Genomic DNA, 21,734 nt, shown 5'->3' with positions numbered 1-21,734 from the left:
TCGTCACTGCATTCAGGTCCTTGTATATAAAACCTAAAATGATTTTTGTTGTGGAACTATTTATTTAACTGTAACCTATAAAGGAGTTATCTGTTTGTATTTCTGGAACTCAATGTTCCTTCGCACCGTTCAGCATCTTCTCTTGAACCGCATACATCAAATACTTGTTTTCTAGACATGTCTTCAGCCACCTTGGATCTGACTGTGGAATTTCCTCTTTAAACGTTTCTGCCTTTTCATCTCTCCCTCATTTGAGTTGCTCCAAAACCCCACTCTATGCCAATGTGCCCTAATTTTCCATTTTTTTTTGGCTTGGTGGATGAACAATCATATTCCAACAAGAAGTTTTGCTACATTAAAGGCATGAATTATTATTTATTATTGTTTTCTTTTACAAAGTACATCATCTATTTTTCCTGTTAGCATTCAATTAAATCTACCAGTCAGTGGTAACCTGAGATTTATTCATTTTATGATTTTTGTTTGTACTTCATTTTCAATTTAATCTCACTTTGTCCACCTCAAGATTGGTTGAATACATTGATTTATGATTCTTCATGGCTTTCAGCATCCACTTATGTATTACACATTTTCTGGCAATGAAATGAAATGTTTGGTAGGCAGGTAGGGATGGCAGCCACTGAATCATTCGGAAAGCAGATCCAGGGGTGTTGATGGGGGTTGGAGGAGAGGGAGTGGAGAATTTTGAGCATATTGTTAAGGCAGTTGAGGAGCATATGGGGTGGAGTAAGGTGAATCTAAATAAGGAATCTTGAGCTAATGATGAGATATGGCCTTCCAGTGAGTAAAATGAGGGAAGGTGGTATGAGGGATTTAAGGAGTATCTGTGGGTATGAGTGGCAATGGTTTTGAGAAATGTTAGAATGCTTTATTAAGGGGGCTCAGGGAATATCAATGGAAGGGAGGAAGGGGAATCTGGTATTTAGATAGGAGTTATTGAAGTAGAGAAGTTGTTTAACACAGAGGGTAAGGTGAGAAAGTAGGACAGAAATCTCTTTGATTTAAAAATTCCTAAGGTTAAGAGTCATAAAGGTCTACCACATGGAAATGAGCTCTTTGGGTCGACTTGTTGATGCCACCCAAGTCGCATACCTAGAAGGATGCAAGCCTAATGTGGGACAAATTGGGTTAGAGTAGATAGGCAAGAAAGGCACAATTTCTCTGATGTGCAACTCTTTGACTCCACATCTAAGCAAATCTTTTAAAGATTAGAGACCAATGTTACTGTTGCTAATAGCAGAGGTCAAATATAAACATCAGTCCACAACTTTATAAGAGACTACACTATTTTTTTTGTATCCATTTGCAAGATGAGGGTGTCATTTGCAAGGCCAACATTTTATTGACAATTCCAAATTGCTCTCAATAAAGTGCTTTTGTTAAAGCTATTTCCCCAGTGCTCTTGGGTCAGGATTTATAGGATTTAGAATTAGATCCTGTCTTATTGAAGGATCGATGTTGTACTTTGAGTCAAGTTAACTTTGAGGAGAAACCATGGATGCTAGATGAAAGAGGTGCAGTTGGAGAAGCCCTGATGAGTAACTGCAGGACATTTTATTGATGATAAATTTCTCCACAGTGCACATGGAAGTGGATGAATGCTTTTGGTTGATGAATTAGGTGCAAGGCAAGTATAATTCTTTGTCATTGATGTCAACTCTTAGAGTGTTTTGGAGTTGTTTCCTTCAGGCAAGCAGAGATATAATCCTGACTTTTACATTAGATGATGGGAAAGCTTGCCATAACTTGGAAGTTTGATATGGATCTGGGTATGGAAAGATGACATACTGAAGTTTGGAGTTGTATACCACTTGAGAAAATTATGCAATTTAAGAGACAAATATATATTTTGGAAGCCTTTATTTACAAAATGTGGGTGTTAATATTTAAGTAAAGTTCCAACATTCCCTTTTCCTTAAGGTCTCAGTATATTATAAGAGACTTTTAAGTAATAGGCACCCCTGTTGAAGGTCTCTTGTCCTGTTCTTACCTTTTTTCTTCTTCTTTTGTAGGGGATAGAGTGGGGAGGGGGGGGGGAATGGGTGGTATGGTGGAAGTGGGTGGTATGGGGGGGGTCTTATCTTTCTTTTTCTTTTATATACCACATGTATTTATATTGTTTTGAATGATCTTTAATTATGTTTTATTGTGTGATTTTAAACTAATAAATTTAAAATTTTTTAAAAGGTTATGGGAAAGGTGTAGAGTGTCACAAAATGAGTTATTTACTACAAAATACCAAACCTTTGCCTGCTCTTGAACCCACAACATTTATGTAATTCATCTAGTAGGTTACATGATCTCTTCTTGGATTTGGCTTTTGCCTGGCACTTGTGTGGTAGAAACACTTTGTGACACCATGTCTGACTGTTGTTTATGTTCATCAAAGGAGTTGTGAGTGGAATGGAAGATTGTCAGAGGTTTTATAACTTTATGATGAAAAGAAGATCATTATTGAAGCAACTGAAAATGATTTGGATCAAGGAGCAATAACAATAACCTAGGGTTGGGATTGAATTGATCAGCAGTCACAAGATGTAGCTTCAGCCATGTTAGAGTTTTCTCCCGATCCTCAGTGACTTCACTTTTATTTTGGCCTCTTGGTGCCCATAACTTTTCAGGAACTGTTCATGGAATTGATCCAAAACTGTCCTTTTTAGTACATTGGCAGTGTATCGTACGATGTAATCGACAATGCTTCAGTTTGAAGGTAGGATTTTATCTCTAAGAGGACTATTCAGTGGAGTCTACAGCAAATATTTTCATGGACAAAGTTGATTGCTGAAGACAAGGTAAAATAGCCTGATCCTTGGTTTATATTCCTTCATTTCTTAACATGTGAAGAACCTGAAGGATTTATTCTGGTGTTTATTCCAAGTCTTATTAAACATGGAGAAAATACATTTGCTGAGGAAGAACTAATTACCAAAAAGTTTCCCTTCCATGATACTTCATGAAGTTTGGAGTCCATGGTTCCCATCTTTCCTGAGGATAATGAAGGGCCATTTAGCTATCAGATCAAATCAAGACCCCATTTACATCACTGTAGCCCCTTCACAGCCACATGCACGTTAACACCATTTAATGGTCAATGGGATGCACTCGTCAGTTAGACACTGGTCCCTGTGTGAGAAGAATCTTTGTGAGAAGAATTTGGACTCTGCTGGATCTGAGGATTTTGCTTCAAGTGAATCTGGTGTTCTGCTCGATTCTGGGTGGTCCTTCTCGTATTCTTACTGCACTGAAACATGGTAGTTTGGATTATAATAGAGTGGCTTGCTGGGTCATTTTGAAGACATTTAAGAGTCCATCATTTTAAGTGTCTTAATATCTTGATAAAAATAGAGAAACATCATACTGCTGCTTCTTGAATGAGAAAATCTGAAAATGTAGGAGTCACTCAGATCGAGTGTCATCCACGGTGAGAAACCAAGTGAATACTTCAGGTCGATAACCTTGCATCAGAACGCATTAAGATAGTTGTTTATATGCAAAGGAAAAGTGAGAAAAGAAGGAAGGTTTGTAATGGGATAGAAGACAGAACAAATTAAGTGACAAAATGGAGGAATGCTCCATAGTGAAGGAAGGACAGGCAAAAAAAAACCAGAAGCTAGAGAGGTGTAAATGGAGGAAGCCAAATTATGAACTGAAATTACAAAAGGGAAGTTACGGTAAATGTCTGGAGCAACACACAAGGTTCTAGATGAACACAATGTGGAATCATCTGTGGAAAGCAATAGACAGTTAATGCTTCAATTCCAGCTATTCTTAATGAAGGATGTTTGGACCGAGACATCGACGGCCTTTTGCTTTCACCGGATGCTGCCTGACCTATTAAATTCCTCCTGTGTTGGTCCAGTTTTCCAGCATCTACAGACTTCTCGTTTACCTACAATAGGTGCCTGTAACCTGAACTAAAATGACTGAATGCTGGTTATTCAAAATTGTTGAACATTGTGTTGGCTTAAGCATGTCAGAATATACCCAAGCAGGTATATTTTGAGGTGATAATGCGGGTTACAGCATGGCAAAGTAAATGTCACACAGTTCCAGAGACACAGGTTTGATTCTGTGCTCAAGGTCTGTCCAAGTGGAGTTTCACTCCATGACTGTGATTTTTCATCTCCAGTCCTGTGCTTGCTTGATAATTGGCCACTGTAAATGATCCTTTAGTGTAGTATAAAGGCAAAAAGAATCAGAGGTGTGATGAGCAATTGTGACAGAGAATAAGTTACATGGAAACAGGAAAATAAAGAGAGTAGAGTAAGAATAATGGGAGTCAGAAAGACGATGCAGACTGGTATCCTTCTGTATTTTTATGCTTGAGGCATTGTATTGAAAGAAACAGAGAATTTAGAGTGCTGCTGGGCCAGACAAATAAGACAGCAGGGAGCTGGAAGATTGGGGTAATGCTTGCAAAACTGAAAGGAGGTGTTCTGCAAACCTAAAAAAAACCTCCTCGTTTTGATCCTCCAATGAGAATGCGGCCATAAAATCAGCAACACCCGTAGTCTAGTAAATCGAAATATCTTCAAGCAAATTACGACTGAACCTGGAAAGAGGGTTTGCAGCCTCATAGAGTGGGCGGGAGGAGCGATGATTGTATTTCCTCCCTTTGCACCGTCAGGCAGCTGTGGGAGGGGTAATGCTTTCCTTTTTCTATCCATCTATCCAATGCGAGAAATGACAAACAATTATAAATCTATTCAACTTGTAATATTGGTATTACTGCGCTCCAGCCAATTATCATTAACTCCTTCTATAACATTTCATTGAAAAAAGTATAGTAAAAAAGCATATGAAAGAGCTTTTCAACAGCAAGTATTTGTAAACAAAATCCATGTATTATTTTCAAAAGCTAAATGGGTTAACTTTATTGATAGTGAGGTACTGAAATTCATATATCCTTTCCTTTAATAGATAGGATTTTTTTTCTGCATGCTTTTCAGGAATTTTGCAGTTCACTGAATAGCTGAAAATGTTTTATTTCAAAAGATGAAACTTGATAGAATCACTACAGTGTACTTATCCTCACTGCTAGAGCTTGTCATGATTTACTTTATCAGAATTTCGTTGGAGCACTGAGCCCATTAAATTTCAGATCACTCTATCTTTGAGTTCTGCTTAAAGCTAGTAAATCACTTGCATTGCTCAAAGTATTTATTCTGAACTTTAAACAGCTGCTGCTTCTTTCAGGCGGCTCTGTTTCTTTGTTTATCCTGTTTCCAATGGTGATAGCAGCACCAAGTCTCTGTATGTCTGGAACTTGGCCTGGGGTTGTTTTGGTTACATTGAATTTACTTCGGGCTTGCCAGATATAGTGGTGACTTCATAGTGCTGAGCCAGGGAGAGTGGCCAGTGCATTACATCATTGCCTGGAAGGGAGTCAGATGGGAAGGATATGACTCACCCGGGCTAGTTAAGCCTTGGCTCTTATCCTTCATGTACACAGTGCTCTCATGTTCTGTACATCAGCAGGGAATTCAAGCTCAGTGATGTCCATGAGGTTTGTTATCAGTTTTCAACTTTCATTTACTAGTTTATGAGCAGGTTTTTAATCTATACAAAAGTTGTCTTTTTGAACATTTCATTTGGTAGAGTAACTTTGACATGGTTATCCCTACATGTGGTATTGATTGTTTTAGTTTTGTCTCATGCCTCTGCTTATTCATTACCAGAGTTAGCCCATGGATTGACAGAGTAAACGTCCGGTGAGCAATCCTATACATGATGATGTAATGTGCCAGTTCGTAGTTAGATCAGTAATCTGAGAGTAAAGGGCAGGGTTGCACAGTATTCATTTGGTCTCTAGGGGATTAGTCTGACACTTGTCAGTGGCTAACAGCTGACTGTGACTTGTGACTTAGAATGGTTCATGGATCTTTGCAGCTCTTTAGTTGTGAAGTGCTAATGCACTTATCCAGGAGTTTGGCAGTCTCGTTCGTAAAAAAAAAAAAGGACCTGATCAACTACAAGTTTTTTTTTAAATGTAAACTGATGAGCTCTTGTTATAGAGAATATCAGATTAGTTCAAGTCATTTTTATAAACTTTGAAAGCATGTAGGTTTTGGTTCAAAATGAACAAAAAATAAAATAATTTTTCAGAAGCACGACTGCATAATAATTTATATTTATGAAACTGAAATGCTGATTTTAGGTCAGGTAGGTACTACAAAGCAAATGCAGTACAAATTGAATAAATAATATGCAAAACATGCAGGTGGCAGGGAGCTATTCTACAATTAATTTATTTGAGAACTGTTGAGGCAAAGCTCAGGCCAGGAATGTTGGTTAGATACCCTTGCTTCCTATGGATGCTGTGTGACCTGCTGAATTTGTCCAGCACTTTTGTGCATTGCATTTGAATTATGAAGTTTGTTCAGTTAATTTGAAACAAATAAGCTTTTCAATTTGAAGATGTTTGCCTTTGAAGCATATCTGTAATATTTATCTCTTCAATCCGTTATGTTCATTTTTAATCATTTACAGCATTATCGGAATGCAATCAAATGTACAATGTACTACATTACAGATTTGCCTTCATTTTTCTTGGTCTGTATGGCATTGTCATTATGGAGATGATCCTCTTGTTATTTCCTATCTCATTACAATGCTTTATCATTGATTTGAGGTATGTTTCTAGTGGGTGGAGCTGCACCACAATTCATAAATAATTATTCCACAATATTTGAAGGGCTCGTCATTTTTTGGTGCATATGTAAAGAAAAGGACGAGAAGAAACTACAATTAAGTTGCAGATCAGAAAGACAACCGGTAAAGTTATTTAACAATATGATAAGACCACTGTCTTATTATATTATTTTGCTAATTTTATTCCTCAGTTAAGAGACGGGTATTATGTATGTTGTAATAAATCTTCCAATGTAAAAACACACATAAATGCTGGAGGAACTCAGCCAATTTCGAGCGTCCGTAGTGAGTAAAGATAAATTTCCAACGTTTTGGGCCCAAGCCCTTCTTCAATGTATAAGCAAGAAGCAGGCAAAACCTTCCAAGGGCAGGTCAAAGTAAAGGGGACTATTTGTTTCCCCCATTTTGCCTCATCTTTTTCTTGGTCTCTGTGAAGATCTATGGACCCTCCAAATGCAATATCTCATCCTGGCATCTGTGTGATAAATTTTGAGAAAGTGAAATACTTGTCCATGATGCTGTTCAGAAAAGTATTCCTGTAACCCAAGGCTTCAGCACCCTGAGATGGCTGTTGGAGAGACCTCAGCGGCTTCCATGCCCTTTTCCATTTACATTCACAATTCATTTGTTGAAGTTGGGGTGACATTTGAGCTGTTGTAAAGGATGAATTATATACATGCTTCAATCCAAGCTTGAAATATTAATAGCGAGTAAACTCAAAGAATGCAATGGGGTTCCTTTAAAAATACTGATTTTATGATGTCACATATGGCTTAGCAGGTGAGATGTTGGTGCTGAAGGTCCTGACATCTTATCAACTGCTATCCATTGACGTAGCTACTTTGTCTCTACTGTAGTGTACATCTTACTATAAGAAGGTCATTATCAATTGTTCTTTTAGGTTGATTTTCATTTCAATTTCTTTCAGGAATTATATGGTGATGCACAAAATGACTTTTGCTTGGGTATCAGGAAAATAATCATATTTCCACAAGATCCATGATGGGTGTGATTGACAAGGATGTGTCTAAACTAAATTAAATCCAATTGTTTCTTCGCCTCCTGGTAGCAAACACGAAATGTAACCAATACCTGCGGTCTTTTGGTGCCAGTAATTTGCCTGATCAGAATTCTGAATTTAAGAAGAAGGAAATAAATAACTATGTAGTCAGGGGGACAGAGCTGCAGGAGCTCACTGGAGCACCGCTCCGACACCTCAGAGGGCAGCTCCTACACCTAAAAAATTAGCACTGCACCCCTGTATGTAATTGAAATGCTTCAGCCAAACTTAGTGATTGGCTAGTATAATTACAGAGATTATTGGGGCTGGGAGCAAAGGAATCAGTGTCTATAATTCATTATCTTGTCCAAAATTGGGTGGTTCTGTGTAAATTCAACAATTGAGAGCAGATAAACATTGAAGGTCAGGATAGTTAATAAAAATTGTTAATTTAAAATAATTTTTATTCTATTTAATTATTCTTCCTACACTTAACTAACTTCATAAGCCAATCAAATCCAATTCAGCTCATTTACGGGGTGAATATGTATTTTTTTTGAGCAGTATGGCCAAGGAAAGATGGTTCATGTAAATGGGAACTGGAACAACTTGGCTTGGTAGTTTCTACAAAAACTATGTGAAATTGATTAAAGTGAAACTATAAAGTCTGCAGACATTGTGGTTGTAGTTAATATATAAAAGTGCTGGAGAAACTCAACAGGTCCTACAGAGTCCTTAGGAGGCAAAGATGTATAACCAACATTTCAGGCTTGAGCCCTTCATCAAGGTATGAGCAAACAGAAGGCAGGCTCCAGAATAAAAAGGTCAGGGGAGGAGCGTATGCTGACAGCCAAGAGTCAAATGTGGACATGGATGATAGGGCAAGAAAAAAAAGCTGAGAATTAATTAGGGGAGGGGAGTAGCTCAGTGAATGAAGAGCTGGAGGAAAGGAAACAGGGGGACATAGACAGAGAGATGGGGCTGGGATGGCCTAAGAGAAACTTGAGAGTACAATGTTAATGCCATCTGGTTGCCTAGACAGAATATGGGGGGTTGTTCCTCCATTTTGCGGTGGTCTCAATTTGGCAGTGCAGAAGACCATGGACAGACATGACAGCAAGCGAATGGGGCAGGGAATTGAAATAGGTCGCTGCTATTGCGGCAGACAGAACTGAACTGATCAATAAAGCAATCTCCCAGTCTACATCCAGTGCCACAATGGGAGACCAGATGTAGTCAATGACCCCTCCAGATTTCCAAGTGGAGGGTAGGTAGAAAGCGGACAATTGGTGGGGAGGGATTAGTAGATAAGGGAGTCATGGAAGGACCTGTCCTATGGAAGGCAGAGAGGGTAGGAGAGGGGAATATGTGTCTGGTGGTGGCAGAAATTGTGGAGGATAATATGTTGGATGCAAAGACTGGTGGGGTGGTAGGTGAGGATAAGAGGAATCCTCTCCTTTTTGCATCTTGGCGTGGAGTGGAGCAGGACTTTGACAATAGGTACTTTTAAGCTGCAGTACCCAAGTAGCCCTCCTGGGACCCAGGTGTGATTAATGGGGCAAAGGTGGATCTCTCTCCCACTGACAATTGCACTCCCCCACCCTATCTTGCAGCAGCCGACTCCTCTCCCCTGCTCCATGGCAGTGACCTCCCCCCCACTCCAGCCCCCAACCCCATGGCAGCAACTTTCCCCCCTCCCCCCCACCCCGGCCCTGAGGCAGCGACCTCTCTCTCTTCTGATCATGACAGGCACTTCAGGGGTTTCCCTGTGATTCCAGAGTGTAAGCACTGACATCACTGGAACAACTGGGTCAGCCATTTTTAGTTTCAAGCCGCAGAAGGATGCGACTTAGGTGAGTATTACTGGGTTCCCTGACTACCTCCAAGGTAGGGCAGGGACCCGGTTGAATTGGCATGACCCTAAATGGGTCGGACCCTTTCAACCTGCTGCATGAGTGGAGCACTAATCAGGCAAATAGCCCATTTAACCCTATTTCACGCAGCAGCTTGAAAGGGTCTATTGTTCAGAGTTTGTGCATTCATTAGAGTCATTTTTTCTTGAACTATCAAAATGCATTTCAATTCAAGTATTACCAGTCTGAAAGAACACAAAAAAAAACTTCACATTAGCATTCACACACCTAAACTGGCTGGGTCGACTGATCACCTGAAATAGGAAATGCGCCTAAGGCAACATTACTGATTCTGTAAAAGAGGATCTGTCTTCCTTTTCTCATGAATTGTTTGATTACATGCAGGTCTGCACAAGACAGACACCGTTGTTTCTTTGTTTAAAGCTTTTTGGGAGGTAATGCCATTTCATGCCTGTCTCAAGAAAAAGTGGATTTGCTTTTGAATGTTAAAAGACACTGCTTCTGTTATTTCTGGAAAACAAAATATAGAGGGAATCCCAGGCAAGATGAAAAATTGCTTCTGAACTGTGGGGCCTTGGTTACGATAAATACATTAAAACATATATTCCACATAAATATTTGTTAGCTAACAAAATATTATGTAATACACTGTATATACATACCCATGTAATCGTAGAATTTTTGGACCATTTTCTTGGGCCAAAGAAAGGGGGGGGGTTCAACTTTTACCTGCATCAAACTTTTGATCTCGATAACTACCCGAGGCGTTCAAGGTATCGGAAGCTCGCATGGCCAGGTAAGTCTGCGGTCAGGCATCAAGAGCTCGGATGGATGAGCAGCTGGTATAAGAATCCATGGTCGGGAGCTCAGATGGGCAGGCAGCTGGGCGTTGGGAGCTTTGGTGGACAGGCGGCCGGGTTGAAGATCCACAGTCGGGAGCTCAGATGGACGGGCGGCCAGGGCCAAAGATAGGGGGTTGGCTTTTACATGGGTCAGACAATTACACGAGTGTATACGGTAGTTGGCAATAAAAAAATACACCCTAAACTTAGTAGCGAAACATTATTGAATGTAATTGGTGTAGGCAAGCATCCTGGGCTAAGCAGTAACTATTTGGACAAATATAATAATATAAGTTTCACAAGTGCATTTTAAAACAGCGCAGCGCAGGAATTCATACTAGTTTGAACCAAGGCTGCCAATGGGAGTGATTTTATTTTTCTTTTGTTCCTGCCTGGTGTGGGTTGTCATGTCTGATGACAAGAGTTGGCCCCAAGCTCAGCAATCCATGATAGTATCAGGTCACAAATTGACAGATCCGTGAGCAATAGTAAAAAATTTGCAGATGTCTTGATCTTTACAGAGGGGGATTTTTTCAATAAAAAAAATTACAGGAATGCATTTTATCACGTAGAAATGATCTTGCAGGGATAATTTTAATCCTACTGTATTTCATTGTGATATGCTAGTCTTTTAAGTAGAAGTTATTAATGAAGTTCATAACACATGATGCATTTTCTGTAGTGAATTAATTTCTATATGCATGTTACCCGATTTCCTGTTGAAAATACAACATAGAAGTGAGCCCAATGTTCTTGTGAATTACAATAAGAAATTCCAGGTCTAATTTTCATTAGGCAAGATTTCAACAGGAATGTGTGAGGGTGGGGAGGGGGGGAGCAAACCCTTTAAAACCAGAACAGTGGATTTTTTATGTGTAACCTACTGCAAATGTTTGAAATTTCTTGGCAATAATATGGGATTGATTATGTTGGCCATTAGCGTTAAACCAAAAGACATCCTGCAGAAAGGTACATTGGTCATTTTTCATGGAAAGACATTCAGCAAGGTGCCTTTTTAGATGTTTAAATGTGGAGCAAATATAAAAGAGTGTAAAGAGATGAGCCCTGAAAATGGGAGGGGGGAGGGGCATGCATCAGAGGGTTCTGCTAACTGTTATTGAGTGAATAAAGGATTAGAATACAAAAGGACAAAATCAAAGGTTTAGAATATTTGGGAGGCATAGGTGGGATGGACTGTGTAGGAACTTTAGAACCACAAAAACAATTACCATCTAATTATATAGCTATCTGAGCATAGCAAAGCATCCCATGGTATTTAAGTAAATCCCATACTTATAGAATTTGATATTGAACCAAAAGGAAAAATAAGGACAGAATTTAAGTTATTGTTAGAGGTAAAATCTCTGTCAGAGGGTTAGTTTACAGGAAAGTCACCCAGGTGGAGACAAAGATAAGATGCAGAGATCATAAAGAAGTGAATCTCGAAAGCTGCAATGTGCAGCCACCGTTAACGCAGTGATGACGGAGATCAAGAGGTCAGAACTGAAGAACTATATAAAACCAGAGTTTACAGATGTGGGAAAGATAAAATCATTAAGGCACTAGGGATGAATATTGAAAGTTTTAAAATCAAGGGATTGATAGAGTGGGAACAGTTTGAACTAGTGACCACTGATGCTGGGAATATGCTAAATTCTTCTTGTGATATGTATGGCACAGGTTTTACAGGATTAGAATTGCTTGGCATGATACTGGGTTGTTTGGGAGAGCTTTAAAATAGTTGTACAAGGTTCATAGAAAGGAGTCATATATTCACATGGAAAAATTCTGTGATCTCAGTTGTTGGAATCCATATTTCTACCAATTATTTGTGAATCTTTGAAAAACCCATGACAAGGTGAAATGGAGGGCTCCATTCTGAATTGGTTTACTCCTCCATCTATACCCTGTATGTGTAAACGCCAGCACGTACTAATAAAATGGACATTGAGATTGGGGGATAAACATGTCAGAAGTATCAAAGACGGGAAGGAAAAGTAAAGAGTAAACTTTTCACCTGTCATAATTTTCATTGAATGCTGGTTAACATGAGCGACCAGGTATTCCAATTCCTGGTAACTCTGTTTCAAGTAATAAATCAGAATAGTTTTACCATTGCAGACTCCAGAGGTGGGAAAAGCTGTTTCAGCAAATTAAGTAATTTTCATGGGTAGATTCAATTTGTATTGGGCCAGTATTAAAGGAGAGGACCTTGTTGGTAGCTGGGGTTTGACAGGAAGATGACACTGCCTATCTTATTCATACTTCATGATTAACTAGTCCTCTTTATTTCTCTTAGTCTGTTGCACTCTTTAAATGGTTGACCCCACTACCCTCCTCTCATACCTGCCACTCCTTCAGGTGGCTGGATGGAATTTGTCTGGCTCTTCCCTTATCCTTACAGGTGTAGCTAGTGAATCACCTGCATTCACTTCTTTTCCTGCTCCCTTCTCATTACTTATGGAGTCCCACTTGTAATCCATTGAAAACTCAAATCTGTTTCTGCCCTCTTTGCTGGTGCCTCTGTAGAAGTCTGGGGCTTCGGTCCTGAGGTTCTTTGCTTAAACACTTCACTCCCTCCATGAAGTTTTAAATTCTGTCTGATTGATCCAAAATCTCATCATGTATCGTGTCACATTTTATTTTATTACTTTTCGAATGCCTCGTGACATATTATTCTGCTAAAATTGTGATATAAATGAAAGTTTTTGTTCTGACCATGAATTACTAAAATTGATTTAAGAATCATCAACATTTTAATCCTGAAGTTAAATGCATTGAAAGTGACACCATATTGAGAAGCTGTCTCCTATATGTAGAGTTTTACCTCCATTGGACTACCCAGGTGCTGCATTTTAAAAGAAGCTACTATCTTCATGCTTGCTCAACCTAACTGGTCATGAAATCCAGAAAAACAGTGGCTGGATTATAAACTATTGGTTTTTGCACTTCACAAACATTTTGATTTCTTTACAGACCTCCTCCCAATATTCAATACACTGAAAATTAAAAAAAAACATCCTTATTCCCTAAGATTCACAAATATGAAATTATACATCTCACTATTGTAAAAAAAATGCATTATTGTTCTCTAGAAAAGCAAGATGGAATTTAATGATTTAATTGTCTTGAGTAATAGAAGTTTATAGCACAGAAATGGCCCCACCTTGTCCATGCGGACCTTATTACATCCACACTCATCCCATTTGCCTGCATTAGAAGCACCTCCTTCTCTGCCTATGTCTGTCCAAATACCTCTTAAATGTAATATTTGTATTTAATTCAAAAAGTTCTTCTAGAATGTGTTCAAGAATTCAACCATTCTCTTCGCAAAATTAAAAAAAACTTGCCTGTCAAACCCCTTTAAAAATTCTTCCTATCAACTTAAACCTGTGCCCTCTTGTTTTTGATACCCTTATCATGAAAAAAAGATCTTGAGTATCTATTGAGTATCTATTATGGTTCTCATAATCTCTCATAGGTGGTGACCCCTGTGTTAAGAGTGGGGGGAGGGAGGAGTTGCATTCTTCATAAATTATTTGTAGCTCAATTTTCACAAAGTTAATTTTTTCACACAAATTTATTCCGTATCTCAAATTTTAAGTAGTGATTTATGAATTCTGAAAGGGTGAATTTTAATTACCCAACAGGCCATAGCAGACGTGTTGCCTCTTACTGAGACATTAGGTCACCTCTCAGCCCCCAATGCTGAAAGAAAAATAAGCCCATCTATTCAATCTCTCCCATAACTAAAGTCCTCCAATTCAAGCAGTATCCTTTGCACTTTTTCCAGTACAAGCACATCCTTCTCATTATATGACAATCCGAATTGCATAAGATGAGGTTCTGATTGCAGTTATGCTTTTCCTTCAGAGTCAAATGCAACACTACTTAGTGGATTACTGGAAAATCCATCTGATGGTCAGAACTCTACCAGTGATGTTGTTTGATGTATCCCTGAATAGGTTTCAAAGAGCAGGAAAAGATTATATAGTCTAGTTTGCCATTCTATGCAATGACTGAACATCAAGGAACTTATTGAGTGCCAATGTAATACAATAACTTATTTGACAAAATTAGTATGTCAGAAACCACATTGAGTACATTATTCTTGCATCCAAGCCAAAATGTTATCTTTCAAACTATTGGGGAGGTTCAAACCTGAAAGTTAAATGTAAAGCTTCATATTTTTAAATAGACAGTCAAATTTGGATTCCAGATAGTTGCTTGGCTTGAAGATGCACTTATTATTACGAGTGCCATCAAATCTAATTGGATCTCAACTAAGACAGCTGAGGTTGAAAACCCACTCTAGGTATTTGTCTAATTTAGCTTTATATGTGGTTTTGTGTGCTTGCTTTTAAACTGATGGAAATTTAATAGGAAAGAATCTAAAGTAAGACAGATAACAAGTTTTATTGGTCTTGTAAAGAGTTCTAGTTACCTTTATAACAACCTAGGTTACATGACAAAGGGTTCATTAAGACCAACAGTTGCAAGAAAGATCAGGATACTGTCAGTATTCTACATAATTAAAAAGATGGTATCAGTTTCTGTCTATCTGCCTGGATTGTAGGAGAAAAGAAGAATAAATGAAAATAACAATGCTGTCTCAGTTTTCAATTTTTCTCTCAGTGGTGTTAATCCTTTCGTAATCTTTGTGAATTAGTAGCTTTAGAAATACAATTCTTTTCAACACTACTCCCTCCAACTAGTATATTTTGTAACAATGTGTTGTTGGACATGTTATTCAATAGAAGACATGCCAATTAATTCTAATAACTCTAAGGAATTTCTTCAAGAAATATTGTCCAATTATACAAATAATCAGTTTGAAATGTAGTTTTAAAGTTTGCAAATAGCTGCATAGTGGCCTTTGTGACATGTGTATATCTTTCAAGACCTTTTTTCTCAGTTACAGCTATTCCACCAGAGAGACCTATTGCTCCTCAGTCAATGTATTTGTGAATTAGTAGTGGAACTCCTGGAATAATATTGCTTCCAAAGGGTAAAATCGAATTAAAAGTTGAACCAAAGACCTACTGTTAGATTTCTTCGCTATGATAACTCAGCAGATTTTAGCGTGAAGAGAAATGTGGTAACAACTAGGTCCTGCTGATGACAGAGGAATGGGTTGAGAAGGAAGTACATCTGTGGAATATCCGAGTCCATCAAGACAGATAAAATTACTCCAGATATGGAAGGTCTTCCACCACAGACAAAAGGCAGACTAAACACTGGACAACAAGTTTTTCAAAAGATTTGCTTCCAGAAAAGAAATGGGTATTATGATAGGCAATGTCAAACTGAACTTAAAGATAAATTCAGATTTGCTGTATCGTGTAGGAACATGGAGAAATATTAAATGAACTTTTATTGAATGTAGCATGTTTAATGGCATAATGATGCTGACACATTGCGTTAGGTCAACTGACATAAAATGTTTTGTTGCTGATTTACATTGGCACTCAGCATCTGATGCCTCTCGTGTCATTGTCCCAACAATAGTCGGCCAGCATTGATGGATTCCCATTGCCCTGATACTGGTTTTCCATGGTCTCAATGTTCTGGTGAAACCTTTCACCATGTACTGCACCAAGATCAGCTGGGAAGAGGTCCAAGTGCGAATGCTAAAAATGAATTTTCATTGATATGTTGCAGTTCATCGTTTATTTGTAGGCTTGAAGTAGACTTAAAATATGACAGGAAATCACAAAAATAGGTTACAGGGGTGGCACCAGAATGAATGTTAGAGGAGGGCATTATAGTAACTGGGGGGGGGGGGGGGGGTGCGGAGGTGAGGTGCACAATCTAACAGACATAAACTTGCTCAGTGGTGGGGGGAGGGTGCTGGTGGCCTAACTGCTGAATGGACATAAACCTCCGCCACCCCTTTAACATAGCAGCTGAAAGTGCTGCTTTTATTGCATGGAGAGTTATTAGCAGGCAGGGGCAGGCCTGACGGCAAATGAAGGCCGCAAACTTATGGGAGGCACAGCACCTTGCTTGGGGTGGCATGCCCACGGATGCCCCCCCCCTTGGTGTCGACCCTGATAGGTTATATCTAAAATAAACATTATGTGATAGGAATATTTCAAGGTGATTTTTGTGATCAGCAGCCGAAAATCCATAAAAGTGTTCAAGGAGCAAAATCTTCATTGTGCAGTGTTGTTATCCAAATGGGAGAAATTACAAATGAGTGAAGTACAAAAGGATTTTTTACATGAACAACCAAATATTGACAGGTAGGTGTAGCAAGTAGTTAAGGAGAATGGCGTTTTAGCCCTTTGTTGCAAGGGATTGAAATTTAGAAATAGGGAGGTATTTTTACAAGTGTACAAAGTGTTGGTGAGGCAACACCCTAATTTCTGTGTCGAGTTTTGGTCCCCTTATTTAAAAAAGGATTTTGAAATTAAAACACGAAAGTCTGCAGACACAGTGGTTGAGTAAAAACATAATGCTGGAGAAACTCAACAGATCAAACAGTGTAATTTATTTAGCAAAGATAAAAATGCATAACCGACATTATGGGCTTGAGCCCTTCATTGAGGTATTTAAAAAGGGAGGATATTGGAGGCAATCCAAGAGTGATAATGAGTGGGTCGTCCTGCCATAAGGAAGTTAGAACTATATTCTTTAAAGCTTTAAAAAATGTAGTGTGAAGCCTATAAGATCCAAAAGATCAAGTAAGAATAGATTTTAAATAGATTCCACTGGCAGGAGAGTCTCAAACACAAGAACATATGTCGCTTTCAGGTGGAATTGCCTGGAGAATGCGGCTCCGGAGCAGACGAAGGGACGTTCAGGTGGCAGCGCTGAAGGAGGTGTTCTGAAGCTGGGGAGAGGGGCCGCAGAGCAAAAGCCGGCTCCTGAGTCCGGGCAGGGGCAGCCGTCTGACAGTTTTAAGCGTCTGGAACGTTGCATGAATTTTAACTTGATGTTGTTATTTGAAATAAAGTTTTTACACTCTGATTTTTAAATTTATTGATAATGCTGAAAATTTGCAAGCCTTTAAATGTAGAAATTCCCTCCTATCCATGACCATTATTGTTGAAAGTCTGAACTGCATTAGTAGAGTGACCTTGTATGTTCCTACAATCCGCGCTCCTATTTCAAGTATGTTCCTTCACAGCAACTAATGCCACCATGTGCAACGATGTTAGTCCTGAGAGTTACAGCCATGGACTGCTCTGTTTGGTTCACCACTGCTTTCATGTCTCCCCGCTGTCTGACATCCCCCCAGCGGGGGACTGCAGGGCTGGGGCAGCCCCGCAGTCCCCTGCCCCGCAGTCCCCCACCGGCCACCCCTGCCCCATAGTCCCATGCTGGGGGACTGTCAGGCAGTCAGAGGGTAAGCTTCGGCAGCGGGGAGGGTAGGTGTCCGTAGCGAGGAGGGTGGCTGTCAGCGGGTCGCTAGCTGACTGTCAACAGCCTGCCTGCTGCTAGGCAGCTGAAAGCTGCTAGCAGCTTTGCCTGAATTGCTTTCAGGTGCAATGGGGGATTCTTGGGGCAGGATATTATACCTACAGGAGAAAGGTTAGGTAGGTAAACCACCTCCACTTTCAGGTGGCCACCTGACAGCCACATAGGAGTACAATAGGCTGCTTTACAGTCGGGTATTGTGGCCACCTGAAAGTGGCAATAGTGACAGGCTTTTAAAGCCTGAAGGGCTTTGGAATTTTTTTTTCTCTTAGAGGCTGGTTAGGTTTAGGTCTGAAGGCTGGATCATTGGAGACATTTAAAGAGGAGGTAGATACATCTTTGAAATATTTGGGAACAATGATATATAGGGAACTGAGACAGTGAAGAAATTGGAGGCCTGAACCAGATCAGTCATGATCATATTGAACAGCAGGGCATGTTTGATGGACCTGATGTTCTATTCCCATGTCATATGTTAAAAGGCAATCTTTTTTAAAAAAACTGAGCTTGTCACCACTATCCTGGGATCTTTTGTCATCTTTTTCTGATGTTCTCTGGGTTAGCAGGACTACAAGAAGGAGAATGTGAAACAAATCCCCAGCTTCTGCTCTTACCGGTCATTCAGATGGGCAGTCAGAACACTTGAATGAGAGACAGAGGAGCAGTCATAAGCCTATATTTTATTAAACTGTGAAGCTGTGTACAAAAGGCCAGGCCAAACCATGATAAGGAATGCGTTCATTTAAAATTAAAAAAAGATCTGAACATCAAATGTAGACATTAAGGACAGGGTGGCTTTGCCAAATAAATATTTTTTTTCCAGACAGAAGCTGAGAAAACAGTGGAAACATTAGGATGGATAAAACAATTGGATCACAACAAAACAAATATTCAGCGGATCAAAAAAGAATTCGACAAAGAAATCAATAGGCCTTACTATTTGAATTTTCAAAGCACAGCAAAGTTAAAGCAAACATGAAAAATTAAAAGGTACACTTGTTAAATAATTTGTTCAAGAAAATTTGCTCTGATCTCCCTATAATCCCTAAATCAGGAAAGGAATGCAATGTGATTTTATAAAGTGAATCTGTTACCTGAGTTTTGCTTGCAGGAAGCGTAAAATGTAAGCAACAAATATGGGAATAAAGTGGATGAGACTGAATCAGGGTCAATCAGTTTCTATTTATTACAGAAGGTTATCTAATAATTTTTTAAGATTGTGCATTTAAGACACTATCAAGGCGCTGACGAACCAAGACTCAACCGACTGAAGGAGTCCTATACTGTCAAGGTATAATTTGTCAATAATCCATCTTTTGGATAGAATATTAAACCGGGGCTCATAGTGGCACAGTTAGTGTAGAGATTAGCATAATTCCATTGCTGCAGCAGTAACCCAGGTTCAAATCTGGTGCTGTCAGGAGTTTGTACATTCTTCCCATGTCTACATGGGTACTCCGGTTTCATCCCAGCCTTCAAAATGTACGGGGGTTGTAGGTTAATTGGGATATTTGGGTGGAACACGTTCGTGATCTGGAAGGGCCTGTTACCATGCTGTATATCTAAATTTAAAATTAAAATTAACGGCATGAATGTATAGGTTTCTCATATAGGAGAGTTCACCTGATATCCTTGTCAACAATGATCTTGCAATCCAACATAACTATAACAGATTGTCTAGAAATTATCACTTTGCATTGAAGCTGTAATTGATGTCAGCAGTTTCTGTATTGCAATGGCACTAATGCTTTAAAAGTATATCAATGGCTATAAAATTAATGTCCTGAAGTTGTGAATGACACTATATAAAAGTTAATTTTTTTTTAATGAAGCTGCTGTTAACAGAAGCACTGTTATTAATTCATTGGACTCAATGAATTAATAACTGTAAAATTGAGGTGTACATCAAACACAATTCTGTCCTTGATTGTCTGTTGCCCATTGTCGTTGGATAATGTCTTGGTGAGTTATTCTATTTTGCTCAGTTTAGCACACCGGATCCTTGAGCCAATCTTTTCCAATAGAATAACGAAACTGAAATGTAGCAAGCAAGAGGAACTCGCTTGCTTAAGCTGAACAATGGGCATTTGTAAGTAGAATGGAATACAGCAGTGTGGGTAAGAAGGTGAGGAGAGGATAAGTTATTGATTGCTGTAACAAAGGCCTGGTTGACTTCTGTCCTGTAATATTCTGAATAATTATGAACAGAAGCAACTGGGGAAATGCTGTGACTGTGGCAAAGTCGGCTACGATGCTTCTTCAACCCCTCTGATAAATGGCAAAGTCTAAAGCTTGTACATTTTGGTAAGATGCAATACTACCAAAGCAAAATGTTAGAAAGGTTGGAATAATCATATTAAGAAAGAGGTCCCACAACTAACACTGATCCTGAAAAGGGGCTGTTCACATGACAGACAAGATAAACATTGTACAATACTTATGACAATAAACTCATTATCATTTTGGAAAACCAGCTAAAACAGAGCTTAGCACCTGTTTTATGGTGCGTTGAGAGCACCCCAATCATTGTAGCTTGTGGGGCATTCCCAGAGAGGAATTGGCACATCCATCCTCTGTGTTGCACAGGCAATCTCAGAAGATATAGAAATGATAGAAAAAAATTGGTGCACTTTTTTTGCTGTGGTAGTGTCATTTTCTTGAAGGTAAGGATGGAATTAGCAATGTTGGTGTTTGAAATTGTCCTCTGGAAAATGTGTAACCATGGTGCAAGGCCCAGAATTGGTTTCTACTGTAATAAAACTGAAATTTCTGTTTTTTTCTCCTCTTTGGTTGTTCCTGCAACTGTTTGTCTTTTGTTGGGTATTCTTGTAGTGTCCTAAAGATTGTTTCATGAATCAGAGTCTGTGGTGGAAATTCTGTGTCAGGCGGTGCTACAAGCTGGACTGGTTGTATATCTAGGCTGGCAGTGAACAGTTCATTGCATTCACAGAAGAGTCCTTTTAAAGTGTGACAGAAAGAGAACTTTTTGAACGAAACCTTTCCCAATAAAAACAGACTCTTTCAGAAATTTACAGTGAGTGGCAAATCCAACCAAATTATGTGCTTCAAATGAATGTTGATCATTTATAGTATTGCTAATTAATTAACTCTCTTGTACGCAATGTTCCACCATTAACCTCCACTCCTCCCTATAAGTGATTTCATTTAGCTTGGTTTTACACCAATTATTATGCAAGATTGAGTATAAATGATCTGATTCATGACATTCTGACATAATTAGCTCTCTGCAAGAATTCCAACCCCAACCCATTTCCTTTGGTGCAAGAATGCTCACCAGGTGGCATTCCTGGATCAATGAGTTAACGGGTTGACTAATTTCCAAGTAAACTTCAATAGAATAGGTGTTAGTGACATAATGGGAAGATATTGAAAGAATAAAGAGAATTATAATTCAATTGCCATGCACAAAAGTGCCGAGAAACCCTACAAATCACGCACCAGAAAACAAAGGGATATAACATAACCAATGCATGATCCTGAGCCCTTCATCAAGGTGTGAGGTAAAACCAGACAGGCACCCCCTGAATGAGATTCAGTTCGAGTTTTTAATATTGAACTTGCTGGGTGGTATTTTCTTAATTAATTTTCTTCTGTGCATCTGCACATAGTATCTTTCTGAATTTGTCATGAAAATATTGCTTTGGAAAAAGTTATGCAGTGCAAATATGTGAAACACCATGGAGTTTGCAATTTAGGCCAAAAAAAACGCCAAAGAGTTACTTTACCTGGGATTTGGATATCTTGATTAACGTAAGAACTTATTAATTCTTTGTGGTCTAACTTTCGCTTGGCAATCAATCAAGTTATTAATTGTAAATGGGATGGAATGCCATCACCAGGAAATCGGTATTTACACAATCAATCAGAATAATGATTGGAATATGGGAGAGTCCATCCATTGCA

General features: G+C 39.0%; 1 protein-coding gene across 3 annotated transcripts in view; it reads left to right on the top strand.

Annotated features, from left to right (window-relative positions):
* The window catches only part of LOC138751598 (cyclic AMP-responsive element-binding protein 5-like), a 422,160-nt gene that overhangs the window by 245,168 nt on the left and 155,258 nt on the right, over positions 1 to 21,734 (top strand). The window contains exon 1 of one of the 3 annotated variants that reach the window (XM_069914111.1): positions 5,466 to 5,527. The exons of the other annotated variants lie outside the window; for them this stretch is intronic. Within the exon in view, the coding sequence (XP_069770212.1) occupies positions 5,481 to 5,527 (47 nt within the window). The 5' untranslated portion in view covers positions 5,466 to 5,480. Of the gene's footprint in view, positions 1 to 5,465; positions 5,528 to 21,734 lie in introns of those variants that run through there. 3 annotated transcript variants of the gene reach the window in all.

Source organism: Narcine bancroftii, chromosome 1, assembly GCF_036971445.1.
Source record: "Narcine bancroftii isolate sNarBan1 chromosome 1, sNarBan1.hap1, whole genome shotgun sequence".
Taxonomy (NCBI): domain Eukaryota; kingdom Metazoa; phylum Chordata; class Chondrichthyes; order Torpediniformes; family Narcinidae; genus Narcine; species Narcine bancroftii.
Note: the sequence above shows the minus strand (reverse complement) of the source record. Positions and strands in the feature narration are given on the sequence as shown.